A 19,800-nucleotide genomic window follows, 5' to 3' on the forward strand; every position below is an offset into this window, starting at 1 on the left:
TTCCCACTCTTTCTCCCTCTCTCCCTCCCAACAATGACATGCTGAAATGAGACCGGCACTATATACCACCATGTGAAAAACTCCATTGATTTTTGAGATTTCAAGTTGCCCGTTCTCAGCCTCTAATTGCTCCCCGGACAGCAAACGGTTCTAGGAGGTTGTGAGCTACATTGGTAAGAAGAAAATACCACAGTTTGGAGCAATTCTAACGTGGTCCAAAAAACGGCCTTATTGACACCCCTCCGGAAACAATATATTCTAAAATAAGTTACTAATAAAAAATTACAAACACCTTAATAATAATAATGTTAAAAATGTTTTGCAGAAGAAGAAGAAAAACAAAGAAAACGTCATTGACATCCAACATCGCCCAATTCATCAAGTTCTTCATAAAGTAGCAATGATTCAAATTCCAGTAAATCATTATCGGATAGTGATTAAGTTTAGTGTTACCATATTACCAATGTTAAAATGAGTTAACCTTGTTAACGTTACCATAACATATATCTAAGTTGTCTATGTTATATATGCTATTTATTTTATTACATTATTATATTTGATATACTCACTTATATACTTATACTTATGCACTTTTACACTCACCTATATACTTAAAAAATTGACTCATAAAAATAAAATTATAGACAATATATAATTAATATACAGTATTGATTTTTTATTTAGAACCACTTATTTTGCTTAAATCATGTTTTACATGCATAAGTTACGACGAAGAAGCAATTAAACAAACTTTGTAGTTCCTATATAACTTTATCCAAATTTAAAAAAAATGTGTTTCCCAGCATTACGTAATTTTTTAAATTACGTGATTTTTAAAATCACGTACCGATTTGGAACAATCCGTTACGTGATTAATTATGTCATTAATTATGTAATTTCGTTACGTGATTTTGTGATGTAATTTCATGACGTGATTTCGTGACGTGATTTTTTTCAGTAGAGCGACACTAAGGTAACTAGTGACGTTATAAAATCAAAGCTCATGGATTCGGCGTATCAGCAACAAGCTGAGAGTGCGTTTCTCGGAAAAGGTGGCGCTAAAAATCAGAAGTACAAAAGCAAATCAAAGTGCTACACTTGTGGTAAAAAGGAACATATTTCAACTGAGTGTAGAAATAAACCAAAAGACGAGGATGAAAAATCTATCAAGTCAGTGCCAGGCAAGGAAAATAAAAGTGCGTTATGTGTAATGTTTACATCCAATACATCAACAAATACCGACACCGACGGTATGGTATGTTGACAGCGGTGCCTCACAACACATGACACCATCGGATAGTTGGTTATGTCAAAAGAAGCAGACGTCAGTAGCAAGTGTCGTGACAGCAAATGACTAAAAAATGACAGTCTCCGGTGTTGGGAATGTGACAACCAAATTACACGGTATATACCGAAGTGGATGTGAAAAATGTTTTACATGTACCTGAACTATCTACAAATTTGTTGTCAGTTTCACAGACCGTAAAGTTGGGCAATACGGTAGTGTTCGATCAAAGTGGATGTTCGATCTACAACAAAGACAAAGACTGCATTCTAAACGTTAAGCCTGTTAGTGGTATATAAAATTCAAGCTGAAAACATTAAGTGTTTTTTGTTACAGGCATCAAGCGATGACATGATGAAGTGGCATCGACGTCTAGGACATATGAATTATACAGATTTGTGTAGGATGCGAGATGGCATCGTTGATGGGATCAACTTTAAGAGATCCGCTGACAAAATCAGGGACTGCATAGTATGCTTGGAGGGAAAGCAAACCAGGCTTCGATTTCCTCAAAGTGTAAATCGGTCGGCCAGCATTTTGGATCGAATACATTCGGATCTATGTGGACCCATGGAATGTGCATCAATTGGCGGAGCAAGGTATTTCATAACATTTGTTGACGACCATTCTCGAAAGGTATTCGTGTATTGTTTGAAAGCGAAATCTGAAGCACTAATAAAATTCAAAGAATTTAAGCAGTTCATAGAAACTCAAACTGAAAGAAAGATCAAGTCAATTAGAACTGACAATGGCAAAGAGTATGGCAGCAAAGAATTTGAGGCATTCCTTCGAACACATGGCATTGAACATCAGACGACTGTACCCTATACTCCCGAGCAAAACGGAGTGGCGGAGAGAATGGACCGTACGCTTGTAGAAAAGGCCAAGTGCATGATTTTTTATGGCAAACTCGAAAAATTCTATTGGGCTGAGGCCATAAATACTGCTGCGTATGTTGTTAATCGTTGGGTAAGTTCTGTTTTGCAAGGGCAAACTCCTGAAGAGGTGTGGACAAACCAGAAGGTAGATGTCAGTCATTTGAAGATTTTTGGTTCATCAGTGATGGTGCATATACCGAAGCCAAAACGATGCAAGTGGGATCGTAAATCTCAAAAATTGAGATTTATTGGATATAGTGAAACCACAATAGGATATCGTTGTATAAATCCTATCTCAAAGAAGATTACAATCAGTCGAGATGTAGTTTTCTTAGAAAATAATGACGAGTCGAGCACCAAGTTCAACATTGAAGAAGATATCAATTCAGTGAGGGATCTTTTTCCAGTTAAAATCGACAATGAAGATGACGTCACGGAAAATGCAGATACCATTGTACCCGAGGAAGGAATTGAAGATAATGAAGAAGAGGATTCGTTCCAGTTAATCGACAATGAAGAGGACGATGAGTTAATCGACAATGAAGAGGACAATGAGTCAGTCGACAATGAAGAGGACAATATAAACGAACCAACTGTGAGTTGCAGCATAGATGTCCCACCATTGAATGAGCCGCGACGATCATCACGAAAGCCTAAACCTAAAAACTTCGATGATTTTATATGTCATTCAGCCAGGATCGAAGAAGATACTGATCCGGTTACTGTTAAAGAAGCTATGGAAAGAACGGATTGCGAAAAATGGAAAGCAGCAATGAGTGAAGAGATGGAATCATTAGCAGAAAATGCAACTTGGAAATTGGTTCAACCTCCATCTGATAAAAAATCCATTAAATCAAAATGGATCTTTAAAACCAAGTGAGATGCAGAAGGAAACGTTATACGGTACAAAGCGCGCTTAGTCGCGAAAGGATGTTCTCAACAATACGGTATTGACTACTCTGAAACGTACTCTCCAGTAGTCAGACATACCTCTATACGTTTTCTAATTGCACTTGCTGCTAAATATGGACTTAAAATAGACCAGATGGATACTGTAACAGCCTTTCTACAGGGTGAGCTGTCAGAAGAAATATATATGATTCAACCCGAAGGTTTTGATGACGGCAGTGGAAGAGTATGCAAATTAAGTAAAGCAATCTACGGATTGAAGTAAAGTGCCAGAGAGTGGAACAAAAAACTGAAGAAGACTTTAAAATTGTTTGGACTCGAACAATCTCTCGCTGACCCATGCGTTTATTTTTCAAAGGACCTTTCACTAATTGTAGCCATCTATGTAAATGACATTCTTATTCTATGGAAAAATGAAGAAGTAAAGAGTAAATTGAAGAAATCCTTAAGTCTTCAAAATGAAGGACATGGAAGTAGTTACAGACTGTGTTGGTTTGCACATAACATACGAAGATGACGCAATTTGTCTGGACCAAACAAAGTACATTAACGATGTTTTAAAACGATTTAAAATGGTCGATTGCAAACCAGTAAAAACTCCAAGCGACATAAATCAAAAACTGTTTATTAGCATGTGCCATAAAGATGACCAAGAGACACAACAGCTAGCAAATATACCCTATCAAGAAGCAATGGGCAGGGCAGTCTTTTATATCTAGTGCAAGAAACTAGACCGGATTTGACTTTTGCGGTAAATGACGTAAGCATAACCTGTTCTTTTAAGCAGGTTCAACCAGAATTTCGGCAAGGCTCATTGGACAACCGTGAAGGGAATCCTATGCTACGTTAAGGGAACAGCTGATTACAAACTACGATATACGAAATCGGCCGAACGTCAACTGACTGGTTATTCGGATTCAGATTGGACGTCAGACGTTGACAAGCGCCGATCATGCACAGGATATGTATTCAAACTCTCTAATGGCAGCCTACAGCAGCCTTATCAAGCACCGAGGCAGATCATATGGCCCTTTCCTCCGCAGTCCAAGAGGCAATTTGGCTCAAAAACTTCGGAAAGGATCTAGATCCAGATATAAAGCAAACGGTCAAAATCGGTTGCGATAATCAAAGCGCACTGAATCTAGCCAAATCGGATGGATTTAGGGCTAGATCCAAACACATCGACGTACGACATCATCATATTCGTGAGAAGATTGCAGAAGACGGAACTGTAGAGATTATATATGTACCTACAGAGGAGATGGCAACTGACAGCTTAACCAAAGCTGTAACTGGGCAAAAAGGCAAATTTTGTGCTGAAGCAATGGGTCTAAAGAAAATTAAAAATTAAACTCAGATTATATTTTTTTGTATAATAGTTGGACATATTTGCTATTAAGAAAAAGGGGAAATAATTTGTTTATTTTTTTTATTACTTGATAAGTTCAAAACTTTATTTCTGTTGCCAACTATAGTTTCTATGCTGTTTTTAATATTTTAATGAGTGAGGGTGTTGAAATTAATATATCTAACTTGTATCTACACTGGATATACTCTATGCATTTTTGTACATGCACCCTATCTGCCCCACCTATAGGAGCATCTATGTATGTTCTTGAATAAAGTTTTACTTCCCGTTAGACAATCGAACTGCGTGGTCGTTTCTCTTTCGCTCTGCTCAACACAGGAAAATAATAATGATAGTGGAAGTATATTGAAAACTTTTATTAGATTTTTGAACAATCTAAATACACAACTATAACGTACATAAATAGATCATAAAAGTTTATTTTCCTAAAACATTTTACATATATCTTACCGTTTCCATGATAATTGCTTAGAATACTATCAAATATAAGCTTATTCTTGAGAGGTTGTTTCATACGTCTTAAACCTTAAAATGATCATATATAAAAAGATATGTACTCTTAAATTTTTGTGTTTAACAATATATTTTAAGAAGAATTAAATCGATTCCGGACAATTATAATATAGTCTTTCTAAGACATAAAAGAAGCATAATTGTCTGAAATTAATTGGATTCTTCACTTCTCGAAATATATTGTTAAACACAAAAATTTAAGTGCATATATTTTTTTATGCTATGCTTATTTTAAATTTTACAGATGTATTGTAGAATAACATTATCAGAAAGACATCATATTTCCTGATATATAATATGTTTGAAATATCTTGTTTTAATGTTACCGCGTCCCGATAAAGTATATATATTTATTGTATTATATTATCTTCTATCTTATTATTTTCTATCCATTCTTCGTTAATAGCTGATATGATTTTGTCATTGTCCATCATTGTGATATGATTACCTTCCACATAATGAATTTGCACTTTACCTTCGGTAACCTAAAAATAAGTTTCTTGTTATAAAGCTTCTTGTTATTTCTAAAATTATATAGTCTTATATTTCAAAAATATCCCTATCCAAATTAAATTTACCTTATGTAGACCATAATCCTCTTCAGTAAAAAAAGCAATCGGAAATGTGGGTTTTAGCAATGTTATATGTGATTTAAGGCGAGTTAATGAAGAAATATCATAATCCTGTATAGCAACTATATGATTGTAAACTGTGGAATATATCAGTTTTTGATTTTTGATGGTCAATGCATTTAAATTCGTCGGAAAGTAGGCATGAAATGCTTTTAATTTTTCGTCCATCGTGTTACATTTATTCAGCTCCAACGCAAGCTGTAAATAAGAAAATTTTGTATAATTAATTATAATAAATATACCAAAATAACACACATCTGCGTTTTATCAATATAAATATAAGAGATTTATTGAATTTTTAAACCATGGTAAAATTTGTTGTCATTTTTATTAATTTATTAAAATTCCTAAATCTTTTTCCATAATTATTAATACTCATTTATTGCTTTCTATCTAAAATTATTATTATTCTTTGATTTTGACACACACATACAAAACAAAATGTAAAACGACATATTTTACTATTGGAAGATTCAAATACAAATCTTTGAAGATATTAATAGGTGCTTTCCATTTACATCAAAACTCAGCTAATTCTCACTTGTGACGTCGTTCTATCCTTTTTGGGAATTAATGAATAATAAAGACAGAATGACATCACAAGTGAGAATTATCTGAGTTTTGATGTAAATGGAAAGCAACTAATGTTACAATGAATTATTTTATGTGTGTTCTTATTTTATTTAAATTTATGTAAGATTAAAATTACATAAATAATTTTTATGATACAAAAATATGTTCTTTTATAATTTACTAACCTTTTTCTTGTCAATTGTAGTGTACATTTCCAATAAACCAAGTATTATCATGTTTTGTAACTCTTCTGGCGAAGTATAGCCCAAATATTGATTAGTCCAAAGTTTCATTAGATCAGGAGCTCCATCTATTAGTATTAACCGTCCTGAGAAATTATTAGCTTCTAATAATCTTGCTAATTCGATGGCAATTAAGGATCCAAATGAATAACCCACTATTAGAAATTCCCTTTGATCTTTCATTTTCTTTAATAAGTGCTAAGAAAATAAATATAAATGTGTATGTGTAAGCTGTGGTATAATACGAAAAATTTGTACCTCAAATTGTTAAATATTACTTATATATATATACATATATCTATAAACTATTTAAAAATAATCAAAATAAATATTTTAATTGATCTCATTACAGGCAGCAAATAAGCGGCTGATTTCATCACTGAATGACTTTCATCAGGAATATTAAGTACACCATGTTGCACACACGTTGTCGAAGATTTAATTCCTGATGCTATAGATTTATATACACTTGAACATCCTTCGATTCCCGGTAAGAGAAATATATTGCCTCGATCGACCTCCTTGGTAACAAGTTCTACAAGAATATCTGGAACAAAGTCTGCATCCTTCATTTTTTGAATCAGCATGTCGAAGCCTTCCAAATTACTTGGATCAATTTCATTTGTATCGTGTATCTTTCCTCCTTCGGTTGTAATTGTCATTTGTCGAAGTTTTACAAAATTTAGAGTTCTAATGTCTTGCGCTGTCAAGGAAATATCAAACTCTCTTTCCAACGTTTGCTTAATTTCAATTGCCATCATCGAATCCATACCCATTTCCGCCAATGGTATATTTGGTGGCACTGCGTTTATGTTCTTTAATCCTATTTTGAAATAAAGTAAGAATTGTATAATAAAATCAATTTTATGTCTTTGTAGTTAATCTTTTAAAATTGAATATACAACAAAAATTTTAATTAAAAAAATCAAATTATTACATTTCTTGGTAAATATGCATAAAAGGTCAGCACTCACCGATTTTATTGCTACATAAATATGTTGTAGGGGAAGAAAGTCTTTCTGAGTAATTTTATGCAAAAAATAAGTAAGGGACGGCATTGGTTTAGAAGAAATAGCAAAATGAAGTTTCACAATTTTATTACTTTTTTTAGGTATTATAAAGTAACATTAGTTCTAAGAGAAGTAATATGTTGATATGTGTGTATAGACAGTAGACGTGTAGGCGGGGAGGGGCTACCGCCTCTCTCCCGCAAGCAGGGGTGGATAGGGGTAGACCTTGGTTCGCGTGGAAAGTGTTTCACCCATACAACAATTCGGTTGGGTTAGACCTTTGATTTACATTGAAGTTCACCCCACCCCACCCTGCTTATAGGGCAAACTAGCATTGTACGATTTAGGTTTTCAACTTTCCACGCGAACCGAGGTTCACCCTCACCCATCCCTGCATGCAGGGTAGTCTCTCCCCCGCCTAATATGTACTGTCTATACACACATATCAGTAAATTACTTCCCTTAGCACTGACATTATGACCGCCGATTATGTTATAAGGAAAAGTTATTCAAAATCACGTCTTTGATAATATATTTATGTCGGTGGGATTGTCCCCTTTCTGTATAATTATACCTTTTTTATGTGTGTATTTTTTAACGAATAATTGTAGAGATAACTATTAAAAAGTGTAATAACTATTAATAAGTGTAACAATTATTATAGTTTTTAAACTTGTTAAGGTAATTTTTACTCTGTTCATCGTTCTGATACTGTTAAAACTGCTTGAGATGTAGACAATCAATGGATGTCACATTTATAACGATTTTGGTTGAACATTTGAATGCGCCACTGCGCACTAGTGCGACCAACTGAATTCGTTATTAATTACAATTACATGCACAAAGGGAACTATTTGACAAACAATAGTAGAATAAATCGATATAATTATTATTTAAGTAATCCGTAACAAAAATTCTAGACAAAATTATTTATTAGTTGAATACTTTTGTGTTAAAAGACAAGGGCTATTATTTTTTTTTGCTTTTACTCTTTGCTTTACTTCTCTTTTTTTCTTTCAGAGATCTCATTTTATCGCTGACTAAATTTTCAGAAAAAACAACTTTTTTTGAATATTAATTATAATCTAAAAATTTTGATTAGGACCCAAATTATACAATAATTAAAATGAGAGAAACACGTAGAGACCTCCTAAGACTTAAAGTGTTAAGTCTGCAGTAATTGTAAGATAATTTTCCAAATATTATAAGTATAAGTATTCGTGTAATTTTGTGCAAAAACTATATTTTTTGAAATATTACTTATTCCAATAAATATATTTAGAATAACATTTTTATTTTACTTCTATTTCTCGGCCATTATATGTATTTAGTATTTTAGTATTTTTCTTTGTTTAGCTTTGCATAAAACTGCTTACCCATTATATGAGCAACTGTTTCATAAATATTCATTGATCCGCCAATTTTTGCTTTTTCAGCAACAACCATACTGCTTACAACAGGTCGATCTTGTAACAGAAATACTTCTAATGTCTCTAAACAGGAAGATATTCGTTGTTGCAATGTACCTCCAATAACCAATTCTTTATTTTCTTCTTGCATATCTGCCACGAGTCCGACATCACCAACAGCACCCCATTGTATCGCTAAACCGTGTAATCCTATTTCCATCCTTTTCTCACAAATTCTCTCCATTACGGAATTAGCCATTCCATAATTTGTCTGGCCTGCGTTTCCTCTTCCACACGATACGGAAGAAAAAACGACAAAATGTCGAAGTTGTGGACATATCGTTCTCGACAATTCATCCATGTTCTTCGTCATCCATGCTTTCGATTTGAATCGAACGAATCCTCGAACGTTTGTGGTGATTGATTTTGAAATGTACAATCTTTTAAAACAACTGCAAGATTAAATATAGCGTCCACTGGTGTTTTTTCTTCGGCAAATTTTAATATAGATTCACAGTCTTCATGTTTCAAATTATCATCGACTGTAACAATCTGTACATCCACACCGTAAGATCGCCATAGCTTTACTCTTGATTGCTGATAACCTGTTCTAATCCCGGTTCGTGATGTTAATACCAGATTTTTTGCACCTCGAAGAGTCAACCAATCTGCTAGCTCTAAACCAAATCCGCCAAGTCCACCCAAAATAACGTAGCATTTATGCTCCAAACAATAATATCGTGGATGAGCGAGTAGTGGACCATCCAAAGGCTCTTCCTCTTTGTGAACTCTGATAATTATCTGCGAATAAGCAATTAAGAAACAATCGTTTTTTTTATAAAATAATAAATTATAAATAACAAAGATTTCATCTTTTATTTTATTATTGATGTTGTTTTGCATTATATCATTAATTTTATTATTAAATTTAATTAATTAATAATTAACGTTATTTATTAATATAAATACAAAAAGCTTCTTGGTCAAATATAATTTAAATAAACCTACATTTGTAACTATCTTTATAACATTAATTAGAAACAAAGAATTGTTTCTAATTTGATATGATAAAATATTCTGTATTATAATTACATATGTATGTGCGTATATTAAGAAATAATTGTACCTTGCCAATATGTTTTCCAGCGGCCATATATCTAATGGCAGCTTCTATTCCATTTCTTTCGAAGACTCTTCTGCATAGTGGTTTAATAGCACCGTTTTTTATACCTTCTGTTATTGTTTTCCACAACCATGGCTTTTCTTTTGAATGGAATATAGTGTCTAATAGAATGCCATAAAAGCTGATATCTTTAGAAAAGATAGATATATCCAAGGAATTATTGGACACCATATCAAATTTTCCAATTTCTAGAAAACGGCCACCATTTGCTAAACAGCGAACAGATGCTTGTAATTTTTCTTCGGCTAAGGAATTCAATACGATATCCACCCCACGACCTCTTGTACGCTGCATAATCATTTGTTCAAAGCTTGTATCTCGAGAGTTTCCGATATGATCTTCGGGAATGGAGGGAAACGTTTCTTTTATAAACTGTCGTTTCTTGACAGTTCCAACTGTCGTAAACACTTCGCAACCTTCGTGAAGCGCAAGATGGATCGCAGCTTGACCAATGCCTCCAGTACCAGAATGAATTAAGATTTTGTTTCCCTTTTTCATTTTACCCTTCATGCATAAAGCATAGTAACACGTGCTGTACACACACGGAATCGTTGCTGCGTCTTCCATTGTCCACTTGTCAGGTATAATCCAACTGAGATATTTATCGGCCACAAGAATGTTCGTCATTCCTCTATGCATAAAAATTTAGAAAATGTATTTATTTATCTAAATGTATTTATTTATCTAAACGTTACTTCAAAATGACGTATATTTTGCATATCTTTAATTTAATATTAATTTTAAATTAATGTTATTTAAATTAAAACATTATTAATACTAATTAACGGTACTCATATAAAATAAAAATTAATTCTGTTAATTGCAAAAAGTTCTTTCTATCGTATACCTATATGTATTAATACTCTATATATCTTACTGTGAACATAATCCCATTATCCTCTGCTTATGCGTATTGAAACCAACAAATTCAAAGCCAATAAAACAGTCGTTACCGCGTTCGAATGTTGCCATATATTCAGCGTTGAGTTTGCCAGTAGCTATCATAATATCTTTAAAATTAACAGACGTATAAATTACATCAATGAGGTTTTCATGGTTAATGCGAGACATTCTGCTTTGTGCCCAGCAGAGAGTACTCAAATCTCCTTGTACCTATTACAAAGAAACATAAATGATTACAATCTAATAATAAACTATAAAACTTCTTGACGCACCATTTGTCTAACGTAGGAGTTCTGTACAAATTTTGGTTCCAACGATGGTAATGGAAAATGCCTGTATGATCCCCAAACGTTACCGGAACGTATAACATTGATGGGTAGGTCCAACTGTAGCTGCTTTGTGTACAATGGTTCTTGCAAAGAAAATGTAGGCGCTTTGTCATCTTGAATAAATACGCTTCTAATTATTTCGCCGCCTGGTTCTTTTCGCAAACAATTAATAAAACCGTTTAGCCCGCATTCGAAGTCTTCTTCCGAGACGAGAATTATCTCCGTATCTACACCAGTCTCGTTTTGCACATTGAACATGATTGATTTCAGTTCATCTACCCATGAAAATTCGTAATTGTTCACATGTACAATCCGCTGGTTTCTCGCAACATTTCGCGTTTTTCTTAATAACAAAAGCTTCTTGTAATTTATTTGTTTTTCCAGTATGATATCCAACTCATACGTTTTCAGGCATGAATAATCGTAAACCGCACCGGATTCCTCCAAAGTTAGTAGAAACCCTGTGGCATTACCAGAGACAGCAACTGTTTATATAATTTTTTGCTATTTTATGTCAAAATATTGAAACCAAGGACTATCAAACAATTCTCGTCTTTCGACAACTTAATAATTTCCGTTGTAGAAACGTTGTCGGGCAAAGGAATATTTGAGAATTTCTCGCGGGTCATCACGAGTTTAGTGTGATGTCGAATCTGCGGTAAATCATTTAAGATTTTACTAATAAGTGGAGAATTTAAATCTTCTGGTACCACTTTGTCACTATCATCGACAAATTCGATAATTTTAACATTTATCATGTTGCAACATTCGAGTGCAATGTGCGTCGACATTCTTATTGCATCTTGCAACGACATAGTACCTAAATCACGATGAGCAACAAATTTGTATTCTTCAAGAACGGTATTAACTACTTTTTGTCGGCGAGATATAGGTGTAGCCACAGTGCCACAAATTTCTATTCCTCCAGATATTATAGCGTCTAAAGACTTGTAACGACGAACAAAGAATTCTGCAATGTAGCGAATAAAATTTATTTGTCAGGCAATTGACGACATTGTATCACTTATTTTACTTACGTCTATCTTCAATTGGATAATCCTGAATTATCTGTATGTGATATTTTGGATCGATAGTCAGTTTGCGAATTCTTGTTGGAACATAAAGGCTTCTTGAATTCTGTCCTAAAATCATCATCTGTAACATACTATCCATAAATGCCACCCAATTAGATGTCCATGCGATATGGCCGTTTGATCCCGTAACCGATGCGTTTTTCAATCCACGAAATACACCGGTATATTGATAACCGCGAAGTTTTAATTCCTTATAGATGTCTTTTGTATTCATTTCTTCCTCATCATCGATATATTCGGCAAGATTAGCTGATATTTTTTCATTTTCAATATTGGTTGGAATTCGTACTGTTCCAGTAACAATAGCATTATCTCCTTCCATTATTTCAAACCTATTGCTACCTAGATATAGGTGTAAATTCATTAAACGTAACATAATTTTATAAGAAATCAAATTTAATATAGGGTAGACCGGGGACAAAAGTAACATTTTGAGTTTAAGATTTTATAACAGTTAAAATATAATATCTACGTAAAAAAGACCTGTACCTTTAGATGTAGAATTTATTTGACTACAAAATTTTCTTGTGCTGAATTCAGTAATGTAACTAGAAAAAAAGTTATTATTGTTTAAAAAATATGAGGAATACTGTTACAACCGTCCCAACCCCCGGGACAATTGTAACAGCAGAGGGGAACGATTGTACCACATCATCTATAAACAAAATAATGGTTATTTAGTAGGTTTATGTAATCAATCTTACGAATTTTCTATAAAAAAATGTAACTTTAATGATAAAATAATTTATTACGTGACAATATCAGTATTTTTACATTATAGCAAACAAAAACAAATAATACTGTTTTCTCAACTGAAAGATTATTTATTATCATATATATTTAAAGGGTTAGGTTAAGTTGAAGTTGTCCCCGAGCAACGGGGACAATTGTAACGCTACAATAACTGTCCCCAGGCATTAATGTTACAATTGTCCCCTAATGATATTTTATGATTTCAAGTAAATTTTTTACATAAATATCTGGATGAAAGTCAATCGTATTATGCAAATCATCAACATAAATAATCACTAAAACATATAAAAATAAAATCTTATACCTTCGGCATAAAGAAAGAAAAATATTTCAGATTTTATGCACGTAAGAAAACTTACTTCAGGAAAGAAAAAAGTAACTTCTTCTCCTGCACACGTGCACGTTCCGCGAGGGGCGGCAATGAACTAAGGAACAAATGCCGCTCTATCTAGCGGATCTCGCCTCGCGGTCATACACACGTACCTTTTATAATTTAAGAAATATTCACGATGTTACAACTGTACCCTGTTACTTTTGTCCCCGGTCTACCCTAAATATGTCAATATGGAGCTGGACCTTACAAAAGCAGTTGACTTGTGAAAAGAAAAAAGATCCCGCGTTAAGATTAGTTATTCTCATATATTTTCTCTGTATATTTTTTACATTTTAATTATAGTATATATTGCGCCATAAAAACGGCATATAAGCTTTAACCCTAGAACGCATGAGAGGGGTCGATTTCGACCCCAGGAGAACTTTGAAAAACGCTCCTGAGCTAGCGAGTGACATTATTGTCGAGTCTTTAAATGGATTTTTCACTAACTAAACTTGAGTAAAATTAAATTTACCGCATACCATTCTCTTCGTTATTAAAAAACGAAGAAATTCATGTAGGTTTAAAGGCCCTTTATTTCTGTAGGACCGGTTTTACGATCAAATAAAGCGTGGGGTCGATATTGCCCCCAGTCATGCGTTAGAAGGTCAAAAAAATGATACATGCGTTCTAGGGTTAAAATCTAATTAAAAAATAAAAAACTCACGCTAGAAAATTAACTGTTTACGTAATAATATTACCTTCTTGGATCGAGAAAGTTAATTCGATCTCATTTTGTTGTGATAGCACTGTAGCACGAATAAAATTAACGTCTTCAAATACAACTGGTGTATCGATATATTCTTTCTTTTTTAACATTGCAATCATCTCCCAGATATAAAAAAGATATCCCATAGCAGGAAATAAATTTTTTTCATTAACGACATGACTCATTAAATACGCACATTCATCATCATTTGTAGTAAAACTGACAACGTTTTCCTTTTTATCAATTATTTCATTTCGACGAAAATGTGCTACAAAGAAGTTCTCTGAATGATCCCATCTGCAAACGTCATTAGAAATTATTATATAATTTTCGTGTAAACGAATTAATTGTAGAAATTACTCAATTCAAGATTTGATCTAAAATTGAAACTCAGATTCTAAAATATCACTGTTATCTACTCTATGTAATAGGCATAAAAAGATTAACATGTGTATAAGAATACATTTATCTTTGAGATAAGCAAGGTGATGGAATGTTTTCAAAATACAAAGATGTGATTTCGAAATTAAATGATAAAACTAACCAAGTTTGAAAAAGAGTTTAAAGTTCTAATTCGCTATTATATTGAACATATTCTCTTCTAACTATTTTACCTAAATATTTCAAAACTTATAAAAGTGTTTTGTTTTTTGATAATTTACTTTATGAGAGGAGAAATCATTGGGGTACCGCGGCTTACAGGAAATTCCACTGTCGGATAGAGTTTTGCAATCTGTGGCTGCAATCCTGCGTTATAAAGTTTTTCGATTGATTCCAAAAATATCTCATTATTATGATCCTTGGTTCGTTCATATAGCGCTACGTTTGTTACTGTAGAGTATAAATAATTGTTCAAAATGTGTTGGAGAATATTCTGAGGAGATATTTCAATCGTCACTGTATCTTTTGAAACTGAACGTATCGCTTTTGCGAATAACACCGGAGACAAGATGTAATTTGTATAATATTTTGAACATAAAGGTGTAGTATTGGAGTATTCGTGAGAGGATGTTGTCAGCCACTTTGAGCTGTGAAACTTTTTTTGTGGTAATGCTCGGTTCAAGTATTCTTCAGACTTAGCTACAGCAGGTTTGATGTAACGACTATGAAAAGGTATATAACCACAAAAAATTTCTTTTATAGATATACTGTTCGCCTAAAAAAATGAATAAAATCATAAGTATTATTAATTGCTTGTTTTAACAAAACAATTAAAAAAACTAGATAAAAGAAAAATTATATTGTTTATAACCATTAATATATACCTGCAATTTGGTGAGAAATGTTTTTATAGAATTTGTTGGTCCGCTTACAATAAAATTAGAAGAACTATTGTAACAAGCTATATCAATATCCGAAGGACACATAACTTTTAAGGTTTCAAGATTGAGATTAATTTCAGCCATGGAGCCATTAATTATTTTCGACTCGTGAAGGGCTAAACCGATGAAATATGCCGACAGAATCGTTTCTTCGGCCGTTAAACATCCATCAGCATATCCACAGGTTAGTTCACCAATGGAGTGACCGATTATAAAATCAAGGACTACACCAATAGATGTTAAAAAATCAACTAACCCAATCTGCGATACATATAAAAGAAATAGCTTCCCATTTGGTTTAAGTAAAGATTATAATTGTGAAGTAATTATACAGTAATATTTTTTTAATTATCTTTATAATATATGGCATATAAAATATATATATATATATATATATATATATATATAAAATGAAAATTTTTAATTTAAGAAATAATTAAGAAAGAGAGATGTCAAGCGGATTCTAAATTACGATTTTTGAACATAAAAGTGGCTATAACTCGAAAACGGCACATTTCCGGACCTATGTTTGTATGAACTTTTTTGCTTGTTTTTGGGTCCCGAATCACCTCCCAAAGTGGAGTAGGCGATTTTTCGGACACCCTGTATATATATATATGTAAAGAAAAGTACTTTCTTCATTTGAATTCGCCGCGCTACAGTAGTTGGTAGTAGGCCGAAGTCGGTAACACTGAACAAAAGAGATAGATAGAGAAAGAGATAGAAAATGATAAGCACGTGTGCGTATCTTGCAAAATCATTGAGATAGAAAGATTGTTAAAATAAAGAGTAATTAGAGGTGTAACGGAGAAAGAAACTTTAATTGTCGTTTCTTTTGTTACAGGTAAGATTGTAATGTACATAAATTGTTAAAACATAGTAAATAAAATTTAAATCTCTTGTTACAAAGCAACACATTGGTTTTTTTCTTGGAAAATTCTTAATAATAGAAATCCATCTTACATATATATATATATATATATTGTATATATATATAGTATAATTTATGAAGGCCAAACAAAAAGTTTTTTTTCTTACCTGTAGTCCAATAAGACCCAATAAAAAATTAAAGATATTATCAAAAATATTTTTATTATCACTTGTTAAAATATCTGTAAGTGATATGCCGTAAGATCTCAAAACGATACCACATTTCTGGATTGCCTTGGCAAATACTGGGAATTTCATTAGAGCGCGACCTATTAAAATTTTAATAAAGTTTCTAAATTTCAATATACAGATATGTACATGCATCTGCGTATTTAGATAATAATTAGATTTTTTTAGTTATTGGTAAGGGTACGTAAGAAACTCTAGCCTCTTCCCATATTGTAATATTTGTTCTAGGATAAAATTTAATTTTACTTGTTAACTGTAATAAATTAAGTTCTTAATAAATAGTAAGCAATAAATCAAACTTTTATTATATTATTGGGACATTCCATGTCAACCGGAACATCGCCACGCCCAAAATTTGTGACAAATTAAAAATATTTTCCAGGGTGCAAAATTTATGTAAACATATTAGCTTTCGAATACCGAGTGCGCATTTAAAAAAATTCAACATGGCGGACTTAACACTTCGATATTAATGAATTTTTATCTCGAAAAAGATGCGTTATATCGAAAAATCGCAAGAGGGCATTTATACTTCAAATTTAACGCAGAATATGACCGTATTTTTTTAAATTACAAATTTGAAGTTTCGATTTTTTGTCCGCCATATATGGGTTCGCCATTTTGAATTTTTTTAAATTCAATATACCTAACGTAAAGTACACGAATAAACACACAATTTAGATGCAAAACAAAATTTTACTCTGTGGTTTTATAATTTTTTATTGTGTAACTCTTTTTATTCTAGGCGCTATATTGAGTCCGCCATTTTGAATTTGTTCAAATGCGCACTCGGTATTCGAAAGCTAATATGTTTACGTAAATTGCACCTAGGAAAAAATTTTTAAACCCTCACAAATTTTGGGCGTGGCAGTGTTCCGGTTGACATGGAATGTCCCTATTATATGTTTGATAACATCCTAGATAAGAATATGTTATGATCATAATTGTAACACTCTACATTTGTATGTACGTTCTGTATACTTATATGTCCTATAACTTAAAATATCTTCTTTGTTGAATGTTCATTTAAAATACTTTATAATAATATATTTACTTACTTATCCCAAACCATTGAGATCCTAATCCAGAAAATATAAAACAAATCGGTCTTCTGATATATGGAGTATGTTCTATTTTATTAATTGTATTATGAGATATTTTAGACCCAGTTATCATGTATCCTCTATAAGGATGACCTTCTATATCATTATTATGAATATGATGTAGCAGAGATATAAACTCAGTATCTATTGGTCGATTTTGCACCTGCATTTAGTAACAAGAATGTACATCCTATAATTTTCTTGGAATAACTTTACACAAAAAAGGACGATAATATCTTATGCTGCAGTGATTTACTTTAGCAATTATTAAATGCATTATTATTACTTAATATATTAAATAAACATGTATGTAATACATTGACTTTTCTTTTTTGTGCAAATTCGAAATAATTTCGAAAGCGATTATGTACGCAAATATCTTCTTAGACACTATATAAATAAACGTGTGTAGGGGAGATCGGGGCAAATTCGACACTTTGCCTGATCGATACAACTTGATCTGAAACTTATTTTTTTATTGTCTAAAACTAAAAATACATTGTTTATCGTGTATTTAGAAAGTACAAAAATTCGGAATTAAGTATAAACATTCATTGGAAATAATGAGAACAAAAATTGTTAAACTTTTAATTATTCTCATTTAAACTCATGTCTGTGAGACAATTTATGCAAATAAATTCGCGATCGGATGTGCACACACATTTGTCATAAGCCATATATGACTGCATGACAAGCATCGTTTGTTATTGAAAGCCGATGAAACGGCGTGGTGTCGACTTTGCGCCGAATGTCGTTTTTCACTTTTGTCACTCCAAAAACATAAAAATTTTAAAAATATGCCAACACTATTACCGGATTCGTATAGAGCATCAAATTTCCCATCAAAATTACATACATATAAGTTCGCAAGAATAAAGCTCGATGAAAGAGTAGAAATTTTTGAGAGATTAGAAAAATTACTTTTCACCATCAAAAGCGTTTATGTCGCGCTAAAAATTACACCATAACTCAGAATGTCACCAAATTCCATTGATACTGGCACATAAAGACGCATTTACAGTTGGAAAGGCAAGTTTCTGCGATAGATTTAAATTGACAAAAAGTCTAGTGTCAAGTTTGCCTCGATGTCGAGTTTACCCCGGTTTCCCTTATATTTAATTGTTATGTTTGTCATATTTATATAATAATACAAAAAACTAATGTTAAAAATTATTTCTGAAATAAATAAAATAAGCCATTATAATACTTGCTTACATCATCTAAGATGATTTTAACTGCTTCCTCTGTACGACCAGCTACAGCTACAAGCCTAGGTAAGTCATCATTCGAAGCTCCATTATTGATTTTTTGTTTAGGATTTGATTTTAATAATATGTGGCCATTAGCCCCTCCAAACCCAAAAGAATTGATAGCTACATAACCACCCTCCCATTCTGTTGGTTCAGTGACGATCTTTATTCTTCCTTCGATAATAGCAGTTAACTCTTTTCGCGGACGCTTGAAGTGTATAGTAGGCGTAATTATACCAGTTTCCATCGCTAATAATACCTTTAAGAAATCACACTTTTTTATTAGCAGTTGTTTAAAGTACAAGTTCGCGCAGAAGCCTGATCTCGCGATTTAGATAAGGAAGCTACACAAACAACTATTCATGTGAACTGTACTGAGATTACATATTCGTTACCGATTTACAATTCAACGCTCAGCTGTTTATCAATCAAAAGATATGCATGTTTATAAAAAGAAACGTCATACAGAAATTAAAGCTGTATAAAATACAAGGAAAAAAGAAATGATTAGTCATGTGGAGTGATCCTTTTTCTGATTCTTATAGAATTGTCCTTTTCTTTAATACTCTAAAGAAAGAAATAAATCTCTTATTTTTAATCGATTAATATTCATCTAAGAATACTGAATATCGTATGTTATTTTATGTTGGACTTATTAACGTTGTCATTATATCATCACATATCTGTATCTCAAAGAAAGGATCGACTATATTCAATTCACAAAATAATGCATAACATTCATTAATATCAAGAAATAATTGTAATTGAGTTAATGCGTCAATGTTCCTTTGATCTTAAATGATCTATAGCAAAATATAGCTTGTTTTGTTTTCAAGTGCTTA

General features: G+C 32.4%; 1 protein-coding gene across 1 annotated transcript; it reads right to left on the reverse strand.

Annotated features, from left to right (window-relative positions):
* Positions 1–4,840: 4,840 nt before the first annotated feature.
* LOC112452866 (fatty acid synthase-like) lies at positions 4,841–19,396 on the reverse strand. The gene is given in 17 exon segments (XM_025013290.1): positions 4,841–5,439; positions 5,533–5,784; positions 6,345–6,599; positions 6,752–7,224; positions 8,788–9,211; positions 9,214–9,621; positions 9,947–10,634; positions 10,881–11,116; positions 11,179–11,699; positions 11,702–12,205; positions 12,273–12,671; positions 14,157–14,461; positions 14,827–15,320; positions 15,430–15,747; positions 16,525–16,685; positions 17,664–17,871; positions 18,924–19,396. Coding segments are annotated over 17 exon segments (6,063 nt in total). The 5' UTR covers positions 19,206–19,396; the 3' UTR covers positions 4,841–5,304.
* Between the last annotated feature and the right edge of the window lie 404 nt (positions 19,397–19,800).

This window comes from Temnothorax curvispinosus, unplaced genomic scaffold, assembly GCF_003070985.1.
Source record: "Temnothorax curvispinosus isolate PA1 unplaced genomic scaffold, ASM307098v1 QBEX01003789.1, whole genome shotgun sequence".
In the NCBI taxonomy this organism is placed as follows: domain Eukaryota; kingdom Metazoa; phylum Arthropoda; class Insecta; order Hymenoptera; family Formicidae; genus Temnothorax; species Temnothorax curvispinosus.